This window comes from Pipra filicauda, unplaced genomic scaffold, assembly GCF_003945595.2.
Source record: "Pipra filicauda isolate LSUMZ 115617 unplaced genomic scaffold, ASM394559v2 scaffold769_size99583_pilon, whole genome shotgun sequence".
NCBI classification, from domain to species: domain Eukaryota; kingdom Metazoa; phylum Chordata; class Aves; order Passeriformes; family Pipridae; genus Pipra; species Pipra filicauda.
In genome coordinates, this window is record NW_024104941.1 from 78,518 (window position 1) to 99,590 (window position 21,073).

Here is a 21,073-nt window from a genome sequence, read left to right on the forward strand (position 1 = left end):
GCCTTTGAGCGGGATCCGGCGCCGGTGGCACGAGGCTCCCCCTGGCAGAATGGGCCCATTCTGGTGGCAGGTGCCGCAGGGGGCTGGGGGCTCTAGCTGCCCCCTCAGCTTTATTTGGGGTCAAAGACTGTGGCTGCGGGAGCTGTGGGGAGCTGGCACAGCCAGATTTGGGTGCTCAGGCATCGCGGCAGTGCCAGAGCAGGGCACTGGCGACGGAAGGGGCAGAGGTGGGATAGAGGGGGACTGGGTGTACCCCCCCCCCTGCTCCGGCACCGGGGGGGTGCCCCACATCCACCCCATGGCTGGTGGCACGCGGTGCCCGTGGTGGGGCAGTGACCCCGCGGGTGCCCTGGTGGGTGTGGGATCCCCCCACGCTGTGCATCGGTGCATCCCGGAACAGCGTCAGTGCCGTGCCAGGACAGTGCTGGGACCGTGCCAGGAATGGGTCAGGACAGTACTTGGACCATACCGGGACTTGGACTGTACTGGGACAGTACCTGGACTATACCGGGACCATACCTGGACCGTACCGGCACCGGGACAGTACCTGGACCACACCCGGACCGTACCGGGACAGTATCTGGGCTGTACCGGGACCATACTTGGTCAGGGACCGGGACAGTACCGGACCGTGCCCCACACGCCGCCCAGGCTCCCTGCGATCCTATCCCGCTCCCATTCCCGGGAGTCCCCGTTCCCGGGGCCGGGCGGGGCGGCCACTGTCCCCGCCCCGGGGCGCTCCCGCCGCTTCCTGCGGGCACGACCGGGACGGGGCGGGACGGGACGGGCTGGGGCGGCGGCGGCGGGAGCGGAGCGCGGTGAGTCCGGCCCGGGCGGGAGCGGGGCACGGCCGTGGGGGCCGCGGGCGGGGAGCCGGGGGTCCCCGCCGGGCGGGAGGGGGCGGTCCCGGGGGTGCCCGGCAGCGAGGGTCCCGGCGAGGCGGGATCCGGGGGTCCCGGTGGGGCGGGAGTCGTTGCATCCCAGTGGAGTGGGATCCCTGAGACCCGGTGGAGCAGGATCCGTGGGTCCCGGTAGGGCGGGAGCCGTTGCACTCCCGTGGGGCAGGATCCGTGGGTCCCGGTGGAGCAGGATCCACGGGTCCTGGAAGGGCAGGATTCGTGGATCCAGGGATGCCCGGAGCTGAGGGTGCCAGTGAGGCAGGAGCTGGGGGTCCCCACGGTAGCTGTGGATCCTGGGGTGACCAGGGCTGGGTCCCGGGGGGTGCAGTGGACTGGGGACCCTGGGAGTGCTGGGAAACTCCCGGGACAGGCACTCACGGAAACGTGGGGGGTCCCCAGGCCCAGCCGGAGCGTGCAGGACAGGCTGGGGCATGCGGGGTGACCCCTGGACGGGGGTCCCGGTGTGGGGTGGGGGTGCCCCGCGCCCCTCCATTGGGATTAGGCGGTGGGACGCCACGGGCGCCGGGCACTAAGAGGCTTTGGCAGCCCCGCGGAGTCGATGCCGCCGTGTCCCGGGAATGTCTTGACACGGGGACCCCCGTTGTGCCGGGCCCCCGGTGTCCCCGCGGGCGGGAGCGCCGGCGCCCAGCCCGTGCCCGCCGGGCCCGGCGGTGCCAGCCGGGGCCGGGAGCGACGGGAGCGACGGCCGCGGCAGCTGGGCTTGGAGCCGCGGGGACCTCCCCGCTCCCAAGGCCGCTGGGATTCTGGAAAATGCCTGGAAATGGTGAACCGCCTGCCCTTATATGGCTCCGGCGGGTTGGCGCGCCTCGGCCCCTCTCCCGGCGTGCCGTGCCGTGCCGGGATCCTGGGAAAACGCCGTGGGCTGTGCCTCGCGCCCCAACTCCCGCGCTGGAATGTGCAACGGAGCAGGCGGATCCCACGGCGGGGAGAAAACCCCACCTCCCACCTCCCTCCCGCCGGCACCGGCACAACCCCGGCCCCTGCCTCAGTTTCCCCCGCTGGGGAGTTTTCGGGAGCCCCCGGTTGCACCCAGGTCGGCACTCCGGGGGCTGGGGGTACCCGGGGGCTGCGGCGGGTCGGGGGATGAAAATCAGGGCTAATCCCACCCGGAGCAAGCGGGAGCCGGGGGGCTCTGGGCAGCCGTGTGCCCACCGAGGTGACACTGGGGGAATAAGAGGATCAACCCCCCCCCCCGCTCGCCGGGGCGGGACGGAGGTGGCCAGAGGGCCGAGGCGAGTGGCCACGGTCCCGGTGACGTGGGAACGGCGCCGTAATCCTGGTGCTCTGAGCGGATTAGGGTGGCCGGGGCTGGCTTTTGGGGACGAACTGCAGTGGCCACAAATCCCCGGCCGGGTGTCACGTGGGGGAGCCCCCGTCTGGTCCCCCAGTGCCACCTGGGAGTCCCCTCTTGTCCCCCAGCAGAGTGGGATGGAGGTCAGACCGTGCCGGGGGGGGATGCTCGGGGGCCCCGGTGTCACGGGCTGCTCATGGGGCTGGGTGTCCCCCTGGAGTCGGGGTGCCCGTGGGGCCAGGTGCCCTATGGCTGTGGGGCTAAGGAATTTGGGGTTTGGGGGGCTGCTCACCAAATCATCTGGGATGCCCAGGAGGTGCCTCATGGCAGAGCCAGCTGTGCCAGCACCCAGGGTCCCAGGCCGTGGCACCGCTGGGGCTGTGGGGCTGGACCCCACTTGGGGAGCACCGCGGTGGCTTTTTGGGGGGCTCCTGGCGTGCTTGGGGAAGCCCCGGGGAGGGCGGTGGCAGGATGGCGGCCAGGCAGCACGGTGGGTGTGGGGAGGCGCCGGCAGGAACCGGCCTGACCGGTTGGGTGCCGGTGCTGGGGGTGCCGGGGGGCTCGGGTGGCCATGTCCCCGGCACAGCACGTGGCCTGGCTCAAGGTCACCGTCCCCAGGGCCACTCTCCGGGGTGACCAGGCTCGGTGGCCTCGCTGTTCCCATGTGCTTTGCTGCCGGCCGCTGTTTTTTGGTGCCTCAGCTGTGTTGGTGGCACCGAGCAGTTTCGGTGGCACGGGAGGATCCCGGTGGCACTGGTGGTCCGGAAGGGCGAGCCGGCACTGAGCTCACCTGGAAGGTGTCCCGTGGGCGCGGCGCTGACGCACGGCCCCGGTGGGTGGGGGCGATGGCGCTGGTCCCACTTGGTCCCAGCACAGTCCCCGAGTGTGGGGTGAGGAGGGGGGGCTGAACCCTCTGTTCTCAGCATTGCAGTGGGCTGTGCCAAAATTCCTTTGTGCTCTATCCGGGGATTTTCAGGGTTGGGGGATGCTGGCACCCCTTGGCATGGGGGGGGTTTGGCCATCAGGGCTCTTCATCAGGGTGACCCCCCTTGGTGCCACACGCCACCCAGATCTGGGGGGTCCCCGCACCCCCTAACCCCGCCGCTCTCCCCACAGAGCCGCCCTGTGCCCCGCCGGTGCCAGGCGATGCCGGGATGCCAGTGCCCGCTTGCCCACAGCGCCCTGCCCTGAGCCCGGAGCCCGGCTGTGCCATGGAGGATCCGGCCGGTGCCGTGACCGAGCCGTGGGCCGAGGGGCTCCACAACACCAACAACAACGCGGCCCCGGGGGGGTGGCCGGGTGCCCGCAGTGGGCACCCCCTGGCACCTTTCGGTGGTCCTGGGGCCAAGCCCAGCTACCTGGACCGCGTGGTGCTGGAGATTGTGGAGTCGGAGCGCACCTACGCCCGCGACCTGCGCAGCATCGTGGAGGTGGGTGCAGGGGGGGCACCCGGGGGGAGACCCCTCAGGTGAGGTTTGGGATCTGGGGGGTGTCACTGCCACCGTGGATGCCTGGCAGGGTTACCTGGGCAAGATCATCGACGCGGAGGAGCCGGTGCTGCGGCCGGAGCAGGTCAGCGCGCTCTTCGGGAACATCGAGGACATCTACGAGCTCAGCAGGTGGGCGAGCGGGTGCCACTGGGGAGGGGCACTGGAGTGCCACCCTGTCCTGTGAGTGGGGGGGGCTGTGGTCACCCTGTCCTCTCTGTGCCCCCCAGCACCCTCCTGCAGAACCTGGAGAGCTGTGCCAGTGACCCCGTGGCCGTGGCCGTGTGCTTTGTCACCCGGGTAAGGGCGGGCATGGTGAGGGGCATGGGGGGCTCCAGGGGGGCACCGGGGCCGTGCCAAGGTCTCACCACGCTCCCTCTGCCCGCAGAGCCAGGAATTCACCATCTACACCCAGTACTGCAACAACTACCCCAGGTGAGTGGGGGCAAAGGGGGGTGGGCAGGGAGGTGGGCAGAGGTGGGCAGGGGTCTGAGCCTGCTCCCTTGCCCACAGCTCGGTGGCAGCGCTGGCCGAGTGCATGAGGAGCAAGGTCCAGGCGCGGTTCCTGCGGGAATGCCAGGAGCGGCTGCGGCACGCGCTGCCTCTCGGGGCCTACCTGCTCAAGCCCGTCCAGAGGATCCTCAAGTACCACCTGCTGCTCCAGGTGAGCGCCCGGCGCGTGGCACGGCATGGTGTGGGCACCCGCTGTGGCACGGGCACCTGGCAGAGGTTCCCTGGAGCAGTCTGGGCACCTGACAGGGCACATTTCCCTGGCACACCCCGGGCAAGACGTGCCCGTGGGCACTGCCCTGATGGCACGTGCTGTGCCCAGGAGATCGCCCGGCACTTCGAGCACAAGGCAGGGGACGACTACGAGCTGGTGCTGGAGGCCATCGACACCATGACCTGCGTCGCCTGGTACATCAACGACATGAAGCGCAAGCACGAGCACGCCATCCGCCAGCAGGTGGGCACCGGGGGGTCACCGCTGCTGGGGGGGCACTGGGTGGGCGCTGTGGCAGGTGTCCTGATGCTTGTGTCCCCTGTGTGTCCATGCAGGAGATTCAGTCGCTGCTGCTGGGCTGGAAGGGGCCGGACCTGACGAGCTACGGGGAGCTGGTGCTGGAGGGCACCTTCCGGGCGCAGCGGGTGCGCCACGACCGTGCCCTCTTCCTCTTCGACAAGGCCCTGCTCATCACCAAGCGCCGCGGGGACCACTACGTGTACAAGAGCCACATCCCGGTGCGAGACAGGGATGGGGCACTGGGGGGTGCTGGGCATGAGGGAGCCCACTGAGTGCTGGGGACCCCGGTGGATGCCAGGGATGGAGTGGGTGTCGGGAACCTCGGTGGGTTCTGGGGTGGGAGTCCCGGTGCACTCCGGGCATGCTGATGCCTCTCCCTGCAGTGCTCCTCGCTGATGCTGATCGAGAGCACGAGGGACTCGCTGTGCTTCAGCCTGGCACACTACAAGCACGGCAAGCAGCAGCACAGCCTGCAGGTAATGGGGCACGGGGCATTGGGCACCCTGGGGACCCCCCTGGGAGCCCCCTGCCTGACCCCAGCGCCCTCCCTGTGCCCCTCAGGCCAAGAGTGTGGAGGAGAAGCGCATGTGGACCCACCACATCAAGCGGCTCATCCTGGAGAACCACCACGCCACCATCCCCCAGAAGGTGAGGGTGAGGTGGATGGCACCTTGGTGCCACCGGGGACCCCTCAGCATGGCGAGTGGGAGGCAGCTGCACCTTACCTTCACCCCCACCTCTCTTCATCCTCCCCCCACCTAGGCTAAGGAAGCCATCCTGGAGATGGACCTGTTCTGTGAGTGGCACCGGCACCCCACCATTCCCTCCCTGCCCTCCTCTGTCCCCCCCCGTGTTCCCCCGTGTCATCCCCTGTCCCCACAGACCCCCCGCGCCTGCCCCGCTGCAGCCCCGAGCGCCTGAAGAAGAGCTGGTCCTGCCAGCCCCTGGGTGACGCTGCCACCGAGCCACTCCAGGGACGCCGGCAGTCCGGTGAGAGCTGCGTGTCACCAGTGTCCTGACTGTCCTCCGTGTTCCCACTGTCCCCAGTGTCCACACCACACCACCTCCACCACTTACCCAGGCCAAGCCATGGCTGGGTGACACCAATGCCTGCAGGGAGGGTGGCACTGGCTGCTGATGGTGTCCCTGTTCCTGTCCCCACAGAGCCCTTCCAGCACCAGGAGCACATGGAGACGCTCCTGGAACGGCTGCAGGGACACGGGGGGCGCAGGCAGTCGGGTGCGAATGGCAGCAAGGCTCGGGGGGCTCGGGGTGCTGACAAGTTTGGGGACACAGGGGTGATGCCACTGTCACCTCACCTCCCCACAGAGCCCTCCAAGCACAACCTGTGGCACCTGGGCGAGCAAGGTGAGCTGGCAGGGCTGTGGCACCGGCGTGACAGGCAGAGGGGCGCCCAGGGGCTGTGGGGGCAATTTTGGGATGCTGCACCCCCCTAATCTCTGCTTTTCTCTCTCCTGTTTGGCAGGGCTGAAGGTAAGGCTGGGTGTGGGTGGGTTGGCGTGCCCAGTGCCCCCCAGCCCTGGCACAGGGCGCTGAGCCCTGCCCTCGCCCCCGCGCAGCATTCTGGCAGCGACGGGGCACTCCTGGAAGGGGGGGAGCCCCCCCAGCACCCCAGAGCCTGGACAGCGGCTGAGGGCATGGTGGAGGAGGAAGAGGAGGAGGAGGGAGAGGAGGCTTTGGGCAAGGACTGCCAGGAAGAGCTGCCTGAGGCTGGGAATCGGCTGGTGGAGCCCCAGGAAGAGCAGGTACCCACCTCGGTCCCCCGGATCGCTTCTGGGGTACCCCATGTCTCTCCCAGGGCACACAGTATAGCTCCTGGGGCATCCCACATCACCTCCTGGGCACCCCATGTCCCTCCCTGGGCAGGACCCAGTGTCATTCCCGGGGTGTTTCCATATTGTTTCCAGGGCACCCCATATGACTCCCAGAGCACCCAGTGTCACTCCTGGGCCCTCCATATTGTTTCCAGGGCACCCAGCATCATTCCCAGGGCATCCCACATCTCTTCTAGGGTACCCCACATCACTCCCAGAGCATCTCACACCACTGCTGGGGTACCCCACATCAGTACCAGGGCACCCTGTGTTGCTCCCAGGGCCACTGCAGGGTCCTAAGCTGTGGTTTGGCTGGGACTCCCCCTACTTGGAGCATCCAGTGCCCCCTCAGCTCGTGACACCCCACCTTTGCTCTCGCCCAGGCCGTGGGGCACTCATGGGTGCTGGAGGGACCCAAACGGCCGAGCAGCTGGGGGCCAGGGAGCTGTGAGAAGGTCAGTGCAGCCCTGCAGCCCCCACCTGGGGGTCCCCAGGGACCCAGCACCCACTCACCCGCTGGCAGCTCCGGTGAGCACCGTGAGGTGCCAGAGGCACCCAAATCCCCATCCCCGGCGGGGCCCCCGGCACTGCCCAGTGGGGACAGGGAGCCGGAGCGCGCTGCGGAGGATTTGCAGGTGCTGAGCAGCGAGGAGGAGGAGGAGGAGGAAGAGGAGGAGGAAGGAGCTGCCAGCATCCTGCCGCCCTCGGTGCTGGACCAGGCCAGCGTCATTGCCGAGCGGTTCGGCGGCGGCAGCAGCCTGTCCCGGCGGAGCAGCCTGGCACTGGAGGGGCCGCTGGGACGCGCCCCCAGCCACGGCGGCAGCACCCTCAGCCTGGATGGGGGCCCCCCGCTCGAATCCGGGGAGCCCGGGGGCTCCTGCAGCACCATCCCCTCGCCCGAGCCCTTCGCCAGAGCCCGCCGGGAATCGCTGCTCTCCAACCGGGACCGCCTGCTCCTCGACAAGATCAAGAGCTACTACGGCCACGCCGAGCACCGCGACGCCGGTTTCGGGGTGCGCCGCCGCGAGAGCCTCTCCTTCATCCCCAAGGGGCTGGTGCGCAGCTCCGTGTCCCGCCTCAACGGGCTCCCGCGGCCCCCCGGGAGCCCCGAGCCCCCCTCGCAGCCCGAGGCACCGGAGCCGTGCCAGGAGAACGGGGTGCAGCCCCCCGAGCCGCTGCTCATCCTGGAGGAGGATGATGTGGGCGCCGGGGGGTCACCTCCGGGGCCGCCCCCCCAGCTGCTGCTGACCCCCCCTCACCTGGGCACCAAGGTGTACCAGCTGGCACGGCAGTACAGCCTCCGCATCAAGAGCCGCCGCGCCGGCGCCCGCCGGCCCCCGCTGCCGCGGGAGGACGGGGACCCCCCTCCCAGCACACCCTCGCCGGCTGCGCCGCGGGACGGAGGAGGGCTGGCGGTGCCCCCGTCCCCGTGTGTCCCCCGCAGCCCCTCGAGCCCCGTGGGTGCCGAGCCCTTCGCCTGGCCCGACGTGCGGGAGCTCCGTGCCCGTTTCGGCGCCCCCCGGCCCCCGCCCGTGAGCCGCAGCCGCTCGGCGCCCGAGGGTCCCGTTCGGGGCGGGCGCCCCGTCGGGAAGGAGCGCGGCGGCGGCCGGAGCCGGAGCGCCGAGGCCAACGGGGGGTCCGACAGCCGGAGCCCGGCGCCGGCGAGGCACAGCAGCGACGGGGCGCTGTGGGTGGCGGCAGAAGCCCCCCTGGGCCCCGGGCAGCGGGTGCTGGTGCTGGAGCGGCTGCCGGAGCCCCCCACGTACGTGCAGATCCGCTCGCCCACCACCCGCGAGAAGATCTGCCTGAAGGCGGTGGTGGAGCGCTGCAAAGCCTACCAGGCTTCCGAGGAGTACCGGCGGCGCTGCCCCGAGCCCCCCGACACCCCCGAGCCCCCCCGCCACGGCCTCGTCAGGGACCTCCGGCAGAAGTTTCAGAGCCTCGACGCTGCCAGCTAGGAGGGGGGACGGGGAGAAGGGGCGTTCTGTGGACCCCCGGGGGAAGGAGCACCCCACGGACCCTCAGGGGAAGGAGCACCCCATGGACCTCCAACTTACCTGGAAGAAAGGGCACCCCACGGCCCCGCAGGTTGTTTAAGAGAAGGAGCACCTTGGGGATCCCCAATTTGCCCGGAAGAAGGAGCACCTCATGGACAGCGAGCGTGTCCAGGAGATAGAGTATCCCATGGACCTCCAATGTACCTGGAAGAAGGGGCACCCCGTGGACCCCCCAGTCCACCTGGCAGAAAGAGCACCCTGGGGACCCCCAACCTACCTGGAAAAAGGGGCAGCCCATGAACCTCCCCCCGTGCCCAGGACCAGGGGCCCCCCCATGTCCCCTCAGTGCCCCCCAGCCCCCCTCCCTCCCCCTGGTGCCCAGCACTACACCCCGCTCGCTTTCATATCTTTATTAGAAAAAAAACCCAAACTGAACCCAAAGTTCCTCTCTGGTCACCCGCCCCCCCCGAGGTGTCTTGGCCCGGCCGCGGGGTGCAGGGGGGGTCCCCCCACCCCGGCTGGGGGGGGCACGGGGCGGGGGGTGCTGGAGAGGGGCCCCCATGGGCCGACGCTCTTTGGTTGGTGCCCGCAGGGGCCGGGGGGGGTCCCCCCTCTGCACCCACGTGCTGCGGGGGGGGGGTTTATGGCTTTGGGGGGCACTCGCGCACTCCCCCGTGTGGGTGCTGGGTGGGGGTCCATGCACACCCGTGCCGTGCGTGCGGAGGTGGGGGGGGCCGGGGGTGCACCTGCATGCGGGGACACACGTGTGCAGACGTGTGCGTGCAGGGACACGCGTGGGCACGAGGGGCACGCGCCTGGGGGGGGGCACCTGCGCTCGCCTCCGCACAGGCGTGTGCCTGAAACGTGTAAATGTATGTATATATATAAATACAAATATATATATATATATATATATATATACACCTGTGCACACGGACACGTGTGCTCGCGGGGGGGGGCTCCCGCCCACGTGTGTGACCCCCCCACACGTGCCCTCTAGACCCGGTGGCACCTGTACAGGTACTGCACACGCGTGTCCTTACACACGCGTGGCCCCGCTGGCGTGACGTGGGGTGTGTCCCCCCCCCCGCCCGCCATCCGGGGGGGTTATTTCTTTTTTGGGAAGAAGCTGAAGCGTTTCTCCTTGTCCTTGCGGGGCAGGGGGGGTTCGGGAGGCGCCGGGGGCAGGGACAGGGGGAGGCTCTGCGTCTTCCCCCAGCTGCCCCGACACTCGGTGATGGCCGCGCTCAGCCCCTGCAGCCAGGCCTGCAGCTCCTCCTGCGGGCACAGGAGGAAGATCAGGAGGGGCTCCCCTGTCCCCCCAGCACCTTCCCGGCCACCCCCATGTCCCCCAGGGTGATGCCAGTTACCCTACGTCTTCCCCAGCTGCCCATATTCCCCTGGGGCACTGCCAGCCCCTCATTGTGTCCTTATGGCACCTCTTGCCACCCCTGTGTCCGCTGACCACCACTGGCCCCCCAGTGTCCCCCTGGCCACCCCTGTGTCCCCTGGGCACTGCTACTATCCCCCTGTGTCCCCCTGGGCACCACCAGCCACCCCACATCCCCCTGATCACTGCTGGCCACCATGTCCCCTGCGCACCAGTGGTGTCCCACTGTGTCCCCTGGGAACAGCCAGCCACCCTGTGTCCCTCTGGACCTCTCTGGCTACTACCCCTGTGTCCCCTGAGCACCACTGGCCACCCTCTGTCCCCCCGGTCACTGCTGGTCACCATCGTGTCCCCCAGCCCCCCCATGTCACCCCCCAGGCCACCCCTCACCTCATCCTTGCCGTGGAACAGCCACTCGCTGCCGTTGCTGAGCCTGGGGACAGAGGACATAGGCCAGTGCCACGCGTGCCCACCGTGCCCCCCGCGCCATGCCGTGCCCTCACCTGAGCTTGAAGACATGTTTCTTCTTCTTGTAGCCAGCGGGGACCTCGCAGCGGGCGTCGCGCAGCCCCAGGGGCTCCTCGCCCTGGCACGGCAGCCCCAGCGCGCGGCTCTTGGCGTCCTTGAAGAAGGCGAGCTGGCCGCCCCGCAGGACACAGTACCGCGTGCTCCACGACCTGCGCCAGCACCGGGTCACCCTGGTGTCACCGCCCCGCCCGGGGACACCGTGGGCCCCGCCGCCGCTGCCACCGCCCTGCCTACCGGTTGGACGCGCGCTTGGTGGCCGCCTCCAGGTCGTGCTTGCGGCCGAGGTAGCCCTCCAGCTGGACGCTGCTGACGCGGGCCGGCAGCGTGGCCGGCTCCTCCGGCTCCTCCCGTGGTGGCCGCGGGGTTGGTGACACCGGCTCCTCGTCGCCCGTCCTCGGCGCCAGCTGTCGCAAAGCAACAGCGCGGTTACGCCGCGGCGTCACCCACCGCCACCGAGGGATGCGCGGGGAGGTGTTGTCCCCTCCCGTGGTGGCACCGGGTACGTGGGTCACTGTCACCAGAGGGTCACAGTCCTTGAGCTGGTCGATAAGCTCTGGCCTGGGGGCAGGTCACCCCCAGGTCTCAGTGCCAGTGACTGCACCAGCTCTGGTATGTGGGAACTGGTGGCTACTGGGAGGATGCCAGTGGGCAGCTGGGACACAGTCCAGCCCTGAGACCCTCATTACAGTGCCAGTGACCCCACCAGCTTGAATATTCAGGAACTGATGGCTACTGGGAAGACTCTAGTGATGGCTGGGACCCTCATTGAAGTGCCAATGACCCCACCAGTTTCAGTATGTGGAAACTGGTGGCTACTTGGAGGACTGCAGTGAGCATCTGGGACACAGTCCACCCCTGGGACCCCCAGTAGTGTCAGTGACCCCACCAGCTCGAATATTCATGAACTGGTGGCTACTGGGAGGACTCCAGTGACAGCTGAGACCCTTGTTGAGGTGCCAGTGACCCCACCAGTTCTGATATCTGGAAACTGGTGGTTACTGGGAGGACCCCAGTGAGCATCTCAGGCACGGTCCAGCCCTGAGACCCTCAGTACAGTGTCAGTGACCCCACCAGCTTGAATATTCAGGAACTGGTGGCTACTGGCAGGACTCCAGTGATGGCTGGGACTCTCATTGAAGTGCCAATGACCCCACCAGTTTCAATATGTGGAAACTGGTGGCTACTGGGAGGACTTTGGTGATGGCTGAGACCCTCATTGAGGTGCCAGTGACCCCACCAGTTCTGATATCTGGAAACTGGTGGTTACTGGGAGGACGCTGGTAAGCATCTCAGACATGGTCCAGCCCTGAGACCCTCAGTACAGTGTCAGTGACCCCCCAGCTTGAATATTCAGGAACTGGTGGCTACTGGCAGGACCCCAGTGAGTGGCTGGGACATGGTCCAACCCTGGGACCCCCAGATCTTGGTGACAGTGACCTCATCAGCTCCGGAATGTGGGAACTGGTTGTTGCTGGGAAGGCCCCAGCAAGCAGCAGGGACCCTCAGCACAGCGCCAGTGAAACCACCCCAGCTCCAGTACATGGGAACTGGTGGCTACTGGAAGGATCCCAGTGAGCAGCTGGGACACGGTCCAGCCCCAGGCCCCCCAGATCTCGGTGCCAGTGGTGCCCCAGACGTGGGGTGATGAGTTTGAGCTGAGCCAGGTGAGCAGTCCTGGGAGCCACCCTACTGCTGCTGCCAGCCCAAGGCCTTGGGGACAGCAAGAGGTGCAGTCAGGGGCCGTGGTCCCCAGTAAAAGGGATACCCATCCAGCTGGGTGCCACAGGAGGGGCGAGGCCAGGGTCCATGTCCCCAGGAAGCCAGGAGATGCCCGTGTCCTGAAGCAGGCAGAAATGATCTTGGGCCCAAATAGGTACTCAGGGGCCCTGTTTCCAGGCAGGCAGATGTGATCCTGTCCCCAAGGAGCCAGGAGATGCCTGTGTCTCCATGCAGATGGGGCTCCTGTCCCCAAGCAGGTGAAAGTATCCATGTTCCTGAGCAGGCAGAGAGGACCCTATTCCCATGGAGCCAGCAGATTCCCAAGTTCCCAGGAAGGCAGAGCAGGACCCTGTCCCCATGGAGCCAGAAAGTGCTCGTGTCCCTGAATAGGCAGAGGGGGCTCCTGTCCCCAAGCAGCTGAAAGTGACTGTGTCCCCAAGCAGGCAGAGCAGGACTCTGTCCCCAGCAGATGCCCATGTCCCCAGGCAGGCAGAAACGCTCTTGTCCCCGTACTCCAGGATCTTGCCCCCAGGCAGGGGAAAGTGATCTTGTCCCCAAGGATCCAGAAGATGCCCATGTCCCTGAGCAGGCTGGCAGTAGGCAGAGGGGGCTCTGTCCCCAAGCAGATGAAAGTGGCTGTGTTCCCAAGCAGGCAGAGCAGCACCCTGTCCCCGAAGAGCCAGAAGAGCCCTGAGCAGGCACAAATGATCTAGTCCCTGTGTAGGTACTCGAGGATCCTGTCCCCAGGCAGGGGAGAACGTTCCTGTCCCCCGGGAGCCAGCAGACACCCGTGTCCCCAAGCAGGCAGAAGAGGCAGAAGGGGGTCCTGTCCCCAAGCAGGCAAAGCCTCCAGAAAGCCATCATGTCCCCATCATGCAGGCAGAGCAGGCAGGAGGAGCAGAGAGGCTGGCAGCGGGCACAAGGGGGCTGGCACATGAGGTGACAACACAGTGCCCTGTGGGGTGACGATGCCTTGCAGGGTGACAACGCCGTGGGGGTAACGATGCCCCACAGGGTGCTGATGCCTTGTAGGGTGGCAATGTCCCACAAGGTGACAATACCCCAGAGGGTGACAGTGCTCCATGGGGTGACGATGCCCCATACAGTGATGGGTCTCTTGGGGTGACGATGCCCCACAGGCTGCTGATGTCCCACGGGGTGATGATGTCCCTCTGGACGACAATGCCCCAGGGGGTGACGATGTCCCGCAGGGGTGACGACGCTCCTTGGAGTGACGATGCCTCACAGGGTGACAGTGCCCCATAGAGCGATGATGTCCCTTGGAGTAGCCGGGATCTGCCCACTCCAGGGCAGACACCCCAGCTCTGACTGCTGCACCAATCCCAGACACACACGTGCACCCACAGGTGCCACCCCCCATGTCACCCCAGGAGCTGGGGCAAAGGGGACCTGCAGCACCCCTCTGGCTGCCTGGCCTTTTTGGGGTAATTTAGCATTTATTCAACTCAGGGCAAGGACAAGGTGAGGGCTGGGGACACAGGGAGCTGTCAGCACAATGTGGTCACAGTCACAAGGGGTGCCAGGAACGGTGGGACATGCAGGGAGACAGTTTTGGCTGTCGGAGAAGGTAAAAGCTAAACTCAAGAACTGACCGGCTCTGGTCCATCGGTGGTGGGTATCGAAGTGTCCTGTGTGCTCACATCCTTCCTCTTCTCCTCCTCATCCTCTTCCTCCTCAGACCTGCACAGGGAAGCAGCCATTCAGCATCCCCATCCCAGCTGTGATCCTGCAGGGATTTGGGGCTGGCTGCAGCTCTCCTGTCCCCACCAAGGGATGAAAACCCTGTCAGGGTGAGGCTTGACCTTCATGCTGTTGAAGAGCATCAGTTTGTTGCTCGGAAAAGGCAAATTGCTAAAAAGCCCCTTAATGTTAAAAAAAATCCTTAATGGTTTGAGAAAAACGATGTGGAAATGGTGTCCCTGGCCACGTGGAATGGTGGTGGCAGCCCTTACCCGGCATCCAGCTCCCCATCCAGATCCAAGTGGTAGTCAGGAGCCTTGGAGTGCGTTGTCCCGTCCCGCACCAGCCCCTCACGCAGCGACCGCCCGCCCAGGAGCTCCAGCTGCCGGGGAAGAGGGGAGAAAGTGTTAAGGGGGAGCTGAGGCAGGGCAGGCAGAGGCCTCATCACGAGCCTTCCTCACCGTAGTCAGCTTCCTGAGGGCGGCGATTCTCTCCTCCCAGGTGGCCGAGGACTTCTCAAAAGCCTCGTGTCGCTTCAGCAGCTTCTCCACCGCATCCACCGTCTGCCCGTAGTCGCTGCTGGCCAGGTAGGGCTCCTGCGCCATGAGCCACGACTCGGCCACCGAGGCATCGCGGGAGAACTGGCAAACCTCCAACACTGGGAGAGGGATGGACAGAGCTCAGCCCCTGGCCCACCCTCCCTGCTACCCCCTCGGCACCGCTGTGCACTTCCCTGGCACCCCCGGCGCACTCACGCAGCCGCAGCCGCTCCCAGCGCTGCTCCCACGTCTCCATCATGGCTTTCCTCTTGTCCACCAGCTCCACCAGCTTCGCCTTGATCTGAGAGGGAAAGCCATGAGGGGGTGGCCCTGGTGGCACCATCCATCCACGCCCCCCCATCCCTGATTCCTTCACCTCTGGTGAGTCCTGGTGCTTGCGCTGCAGCAGCTTCTTGCCCAGCTCGATGCAGGTGGTGAAGTTCTTGCTCCGAGCATCCACCTCGGCCCTAATTCCCTGGTGGTACTTCATCAGCAGCTCCACCGAGGAGACATCCCTGGGGACAGAGGGGTACCAACGTCAGTAGTGCCATCGGTGCCGTTCCCGTCCCAGGTGCCCGCCGGGCGCACCCATACCTGGGTTTCTCCTGTGTCTCGATCTGCCGGACGGTGCTCTCCATCCAGGAGAGCAGATCCCGTGCCATGCTGAAGAAGCGGTGCTTGTCGGCCGTGTCCACCAGCCGTGCCCGGCGCCCGCTGCACGCCTCCAGCAGCTCCTGCAGCGCTCGGGACACCTCCTGCTCCTGCTCCTGGATTCCGGCCGCCTTCTCCCCGGCATAGGCCGTCTGCAGGCGCGCCGCCGTCTCCCGAAACTGCTGCACCTGCACGGAGCATCGTGGAATGGTTCAGGGTGGAAGGGACCTTAAAGACCATCTAGCCCAACCTCCTGCTGTGGGTAGGGGCACCTTCCACTAGACCACTGGGAATGCTGAGTGCTGGCATCCGCAATGCCGGGATGGAGCCTCACCTGTGCCTCCAGCAGCTGGAGATCCCTCTCGAAGGCGCTGTGCATGCGGTGAAAAGCCTCCACCGTGCCAGCGTCCTCGCCCAGGTCCTGGGGCAGCTCCTGGCGCCGGGTGGCAATGAGGGCCAGCAGCTCAGTGCCGTCATAGAAGTACTTGTGGAGGTCGTGGGAGGCGGCAAGGAGCTGCATGCGGGTGTCGATCAGCTCCAGCAGGTCGGCCCAGCTCTCGTTCAGCCCGTCCTTCCACTCGGCCATGGTGGCCGCCTCGGTGTGCCCTGCGTCGATGAGGTCCTCGATGGTCAGGTTCACCCGGTCCACGCGCTCCTGCCCCACGCTGCCCGTCTCCCGCGCAAACTCCCGAAACTTCTCCCTCAGGAGCTGCACGGAGGGGAGAGAAGAGTCAAGTCACGCCCTCAAACCACCCGCTGGCACTGCCACGCTCACCCTGTGACCCTCACCGTGACGTGGTCCAGGTCCTGCCCCATCTCCTGGGAGGAGGCGACCACGTCGCGCTCGGCGATCCACTGCTCCAGGTCTTCCACCTCCCGCTTCAGCTGGAAGAGGTGGGACATGTTCTCCAGGCGCCGGCGGCGCTCCTCAGCCACCTCCTTCAGCCCCGCGTAGTGCTTGTCCACCTGGCCCTGCAGCCGGATGATCTGCTCCCTGCGCGGTCCCGGCACACAGACACCCAGTTCTCACCCGGGAAAAGATGTCCCCAACCCACCCATGTTGACAAGCAGGGGGGGTTGGGGGTGAAGGACCCGCTCTGTGCTCCCCATGTCCCTCTGCAGCCACCTCCCTGCCCAACCAGAGCAGCCAACACTGCCAGAGCTCCTGCCAAACCCCCCACCCATGCATCACTGAGGGCATGGGACCGCCCCGAGGGACAGGGGACACGCAGCAGTGGCACCTACCCCTCAGGGTGGCCGGCGGAGAGCAGCTGCTGTGCCCTCCCTGCCAGCTCCTTGATGGTGTGTCCGTAGTCCTCGATGGAGCGCAGCTGCCGGACATGTCTCTTCAGCATCACCAAGCCACTCTCCTCATCCTATGGCATGGAAGACAGAGGCTTGGTCAGGGGACAGGGACCAGGGTTCAGATCCACCGCCCACCCTACAGGGATGTCCTGGCTCCATCTGATGCCTTGGGGAGCAATGCTGAGCTCAGCGGGGCATGGCATGGCATGGCATGGCATGGGGTGGATAGTGTGTAATGGCACAGGAATGGCACATAGGAGTGTGACACACCACAATGTGTCCTGTTAGACATGGATGATGTCCAACAGCACAGCATGGCATGGCTCAGGTTGACATGGGGTGTCCCAGCACAGCATGACAGCACAGACCCCCCATGACATGGAGCACCACACGGATCCGCTCCTCACCTTTGGCTTCTCCTCGGGTCCCATGAAGAGCTCCTGCTCGCTGACCCAGGCCTCGGCCTCGCTGGCATCCAGGTAGTACTGCTGGGCCTCTTCAGCCTCCTGCAGGCGCCGGTGCCGGGCGGCTGCCTCCTCCTGCAGGGTCTCCCACAGCGCCTGCAGCTCCTGTGCTCGTGCCGCCAGCTCCGGGCCCGGCTCCTCACTGCTCCCCGCCGCCTCTCCCCGGCTCAGCACCTCAGCCAGGCGGGGGGCATGGCCCGCCAGCTCCTTCTGTAGCGTCTGCCGGGGGGCAGGAGGTCACAGTGATGGTCACCCAGGGGATGGGTGATCCCAAGGGACCCTCTGGGATGGTGGGTGTCGCCACAGCGCCTGGGCTCACCTGGTTCCTCTTGGCCAGGCGCTGCACGGTCGGGAGGTCAGTGCCATGATCTGTCGACCTCGCCAGGGACAGCCGCTCCTGCACCCACAGCTGCGGGAAAGAGCACCCACTGAGCCCCCCGCAGCACCCATGGGTGCCCCCTGCACCCCAGGCCCCGCTGTGGTGAGGATGCTCACCGTCTCATCCTCCAGATCCCGCCCCAGCTGGTACATGGCCTTGGCAGTCTCCAGCTCCTTCCTCTTCCTCTTCAGTGGCTCCAGCAGCTCAAGAACTCGCTGCCGGAGCATCTGCTCCTGCCCGGTGGCATCCGGCACGGCCCCGGCACCAGGGGTGCCCTGCCACCCCAGTTCCTCCAGCTCCTTCATCCACGTTCCCACTTGCTCTTCCAGTCTCTGCAGGGGCAAACCCATGTGAGCCAAGGGGGTCAGAGCCAAGCTGGAGACCCCCAGCCTCACTTGGGAACAAAAACCCATCACCTCGGACCTCCCACCCCTCCCCAAAGGAACCAGTGAGGTACCCCCACCCACCGTCAACCTCTTCAGCAGCAGGTTGGTGGCGGTGAGGTCCTGGACCTTCTTGGCGGCGCGCAGCTCCTCCTGCGCCCGCCCCAGCCACCTCTCCAGCTCCGCGTAGCTCTGGGCATACAGCGCCGAGCGCTCGGCCTCGAACAGCTGCCGACCCTTCTCCTCGGCGGCGCCGCGCAGCCCGTCCCAGCGCCGGCGCAGCTCCTCCAGCCGCCGCAGCACCACCTCGCTGTACTGCGGCTTGCGGCTCGCCAGCTCCGTCCCCTCCTGCGGCAACAACAGACAGGCTGGTGGCCACCACGGCACAGGGGCATCCCTCCCATGCCGCTGGCTGAGAACCTTCCAGAATCGTGGAATCGCTAAGGTTGGAAGAGGCCTCTAAGGCCACGGAGTCCAGCTGTTCCCTCAGTACAGCCAAGGCCACCACTGACCACGTCCCCAAGTGCCACATCCACACGACTTTTAAATCCCTCTACCACTGCCCTGGGAAGCCTGTGCCAGGGCTGGACAGTCCTTTCCATGAAGGAATTTTCCCTGATATATAACCTGAACCTCCCCTGGTACAGCTTGAGGTAGTTTCCTCTTGTCCTCTCCTTTGTTTCCTGGGAGCAGAGCCTGACCCCCACCTGGCTCCACCCTCCCGTCAGGGAGTTGTGGGGAGCGAGAAGGTGCCCCCTGAGCCTTGTTTTCTCCAGGCTGAGCCCCCCCAGCTCCCTCAGCCATTCCTCATGCTCCAGACCCTTCCCCAGCTCCGTTGACCCTCTCCGGTCACAGTGCCAGTACCCACCGCCTCGATCTTCTCCAGCCAGCTCTGGTTGGGTGCCAGCTCAGCCATGAATGCCTGGTGCTTCTGCCACTTGCTGTGGAGACCACGGGCTTCTCCGTAGGAGACATCCTGAGCCATCAGCATCTTCTCCTCCACCCAGGCATCAAACTGCAGGGAAAGGGTGTCAGGATTTGGCTGGTGGGGATGCCCCAGGGGTGCCACCGGCCGTGCCGTGTTCCTACCTCCCGGCAGCTCTGCAGGAAGGTCTGCAGGTCGTGGTTGTCCTGTAGCAAACCAGATGCCTCCTCCACCCTGGCCATGACGGCTCCGTGCCTGGCAGGGGACGGTGGATGGGTAGCGTCAGCCCCGCTGCCCACCCGCTGCCCACCCACCCACCAGCCCTGAGCTGGACTCACCGCTCCTGGAGAGCCTGGCACTTCTCGGAGATCTTCTCGGCAAAGATGTTCCCTTCAGCCACCAGCTTGGTGCCACCAGCCACCGCCTCGGGGACCTTCTCAGCACTGCTCTCCACACCGGCACGGAAATCCTGGAAGCGGCGCAGGGCAGCGGCCGAGCCCTCCAGCGTGGGGGGCAGCTCCAGGTGGGACAGCGTGTACTCCTGGGGGGGCACAGCAAGGGTTCAGCGGAGGGTCATCCCTTCTTGGGTGTGTGCCAAGGAACCCCAAAGGACGTTGCCTGGGCACCCACCTGGTTGGTGAGGAGGATCTCCGCCTGCTTGGCGTCGCGGAGGAACTCCTGGAAGTTGCGGCACTGGGTGAGGAAGCGCTGCCGAGCCTCCGCCATCCTGCCCAGGGCAGCCCAGCCGGCCTCCACGCCGCCCAGGCGCTGCCGCAGCCCCTCGTACTCGGGGTCCGTCTGCCCCCCCAGCACCCGCTCTCCCGCCTCCACCAGGGCAGCGAAGGCACCCGCGTGCTCCTCGGCGTCACGCCGGGCCGCCTCGTGCCGCTGCAGCATCTCCTCCGCCTCCGCCAAGGACGCCGGCACCTCGTCGGCAGCCGCCACGGCTTTCTGAGCGCCGAAGAGCCACGCCTGGAAGTCATCCAGGTCCTGCAGGAAGCTCCGGAGCTGCCCAGCTTCCCCCAGGGATGCCGCCCGCTCTCCCAGGGCTGCCTGCAGCTCGTCCCAGGCGGACGTCGCCGTCGCCAGCCTCTGGGCCACCTCCGGGGCCGCCTCGGGCCTCTCCTCGGCCAGGCGCTCGGCCTGGGAGCGCAGGGCAGCCAGGCGGTCCTGGGCCACCGCCAGCTCCCGCTCGATGCCGTAGAGCTTGCGCTGGGTGGCCAGGACGCCGGCCAGGTCACGGCCCAGTTCAGCCGTGGCCTCCACCGCCCGGGCTTTGCTCCGCAGCCACTGCTGGGTCTCCTCGGACTCCAGGTTGTAGTTAAGGAGTCGCAGCGCCGAGCCCACCGCCCGCCGGCGCTCCGACACCAGCTCCCGGAAACGGTCCCACCTGCGGGACAGAGGCGTGGGGTGGTGGGGGATGCACTGCTGGGATATCACCCACCAGCCCACCCACCCCAGTGTCACCCACCACGGTACCTCTTGTTGAGCTGCTCCTGGCACTGCCGCACCTGCGGGCTCCGGGGGTGCCCGCTGGCCAGGAGCCCATCGGCTGCCTGGTTGACCGCGGCGATCTGGGAAGCCACGGCAGCCATATCCTGCTCCAGCCCGTCCAGCCTGCGGGGAGAGCCGGGCTGAGCGCGGGCAGCACCTCCGCACCAAAGCACGGCGGCACCGCCACCGCGGGGGCTCCTACCTGCGCTGCGCCACGTCCAGGTCCTCCAGCGCCTGCGGTACCTCCAGCTGCGCCAGCCAGGTCTCCTTGGAGCCCATCCAGAGGTGGCAGGCGTCGCTCTCCCCGAAGACGGTGTAGAGGTCCAGGGCGTCCTGCAGCTGGCGGCCGCGGCGCTCGGCCAGCGCGGCCGCCTTTGCGTGCAGCTCCCGCAGTGCCGCCAGCCGGCTCTGAGCCTCGGGGCCGGCGCGCAGCTCCGGCGGGAAGCCCTCGGCTTGCTGCGCCAGTCGGTCCAGCTGCTCCCGGGCGGCCGCCAGCTCGTCCAGCAGCTCCTGGTGCTGCCGCAGCAGGACGAGGGTGCGGGATTCATCCTGGCCCAGCTCCTCGGCGGCCGCCCGCCGCTGGGCATCCTGCAGCCCCTCCGCCAGCTCCTCCACCTCCACCTGGAACTGGAAGAAGCCCTCGGCTTCCCGCAAGCCGCGCCGCCGGAACGCCGCCAGCTCCTCCAGCTGCGTCCACAGCGCCTGCACGGCCGCCCCCCGCTCCCGCAGCCGCTCGGCTGCCCGGCCCGCGGCCGCCAGCCCCTCGCCCGCCGCCAGCGCCTGCTGCAGCCGCCCGCCCCGGCTCCGCAGCTCGGCCTCGAAGGCAGCGTGCCGGCGCTGGAGCAGCAGCACGCCCGGCAGGTCCTTCCCGAAGTCCAGGGAGGAGTAGAGCTGCTCCTGCTCCTTTATCCAGCTCTCCGCCTCGTCCAGCTCCCACAGGCAGGTCCAGAGGGAGCGGGATTGCTCCAGCAAGGCTCTCCTCCGTGCCGCCAGCACCTGCAGCTCCCGCCGGCACATCTCCAGGTGGCTCACGCGGTCCCG

General features: G+C 67.2%; 2 protein-coding genes across 3 annotated transcripts; one reads left to right on the plus strand and one right to left on the minus strand.

Annotated features, from left to right (window-relative positions):
• Window positions 1-790: 790 nt before the first annotated feature.
• Window positions 791-8,989, plus strand: PLEKHG3 (pleckstrin homology and RhoGEF domain containing G3). 2 transcript variants are annotated; one of them, XM_027742775.2, is made up of 17 exons: window positions 791-818; window positions 3,328-3,641; window positions 3,730-3,830; window positions 3,929-3,998; window positions 4,087-4,133; window positions 4,212-4,362; window positions 4,531-4,665; window positions 4,758-4,940; window positions 5,106-5,198; window positions 5,284-5,370; window positions 5,485-5,518; window positions 5,605-5,712; window positions 5,887-5,961; window positions 6,052-6,090; window positions 6,209-6,216; window positions 6,303-6,488; window positions 6,941-8,989. In XM_027742775.2, the coding sequence occupies exons 2-17, from the start codon at window positions 3,366-3,368 to the stop codon at window positions 8,513-8,515; spliced, it is 3,168 nt and encodes a 1,055-aa protein (XP_027598576.1). In that variant the 5' UTR covers window positions 791-818; window positions 3,328-3,365; the 3' UTR covers window positions 8,516-8,989. The 2 variants fall into 2 exon arrangements, with proteins under 2 accessions (XP_027598576.1, XP_027598575.1); XM_027742774.2 differs by having other exon boundaries at window positions 5,887-6,090.
• Window positions 8,950-21,067, minus strand: LOC113999376 (spectrin beta chain, erythrocytic). Its single transcript, XM_039389769.1, has 23 exons — window positions 20,235-21,067; window positions 20,018-20,155; window positions 19,169-19,928; window positions 18,877-19,079; window positions 18,703-18,793; window positions 18,482-18,628; window positions 17,698-17,961; window positions 17,347-17,562; window positions 17,171-17,260; window positions 16,795-17,070; window positions 16,328-16,458; window positions 15,872-16,076; window positions 15,417-15,791; window positions 15,026-15,270; window positions 14,808-14,946; window positions 14,648-14,732; window positions 14,354-14,550; window positions 14,165-14,274; window positions 13,805-13,892; window positions 10,707-10,876; window positions 10,448-10,621; window positions 10,335-10,377; window positions 8,950-9,832 (listed from the first exon to the last, which is right to left on the minus strand). Exons 1-23 carry the CDS (start codon window positions 21,047-21,049, stop codon window positions 9,662-9,664), a joined length of 5,133 nt encoding a protein of 1,710 aa, XP_039245703.1. The 5' UTR covers window positions 21,050-21,067; the 3' UTR covers window positions 8,950-9,661.
• Window positions 21,068-21,073: the final 6 nt, after the last annotated feature.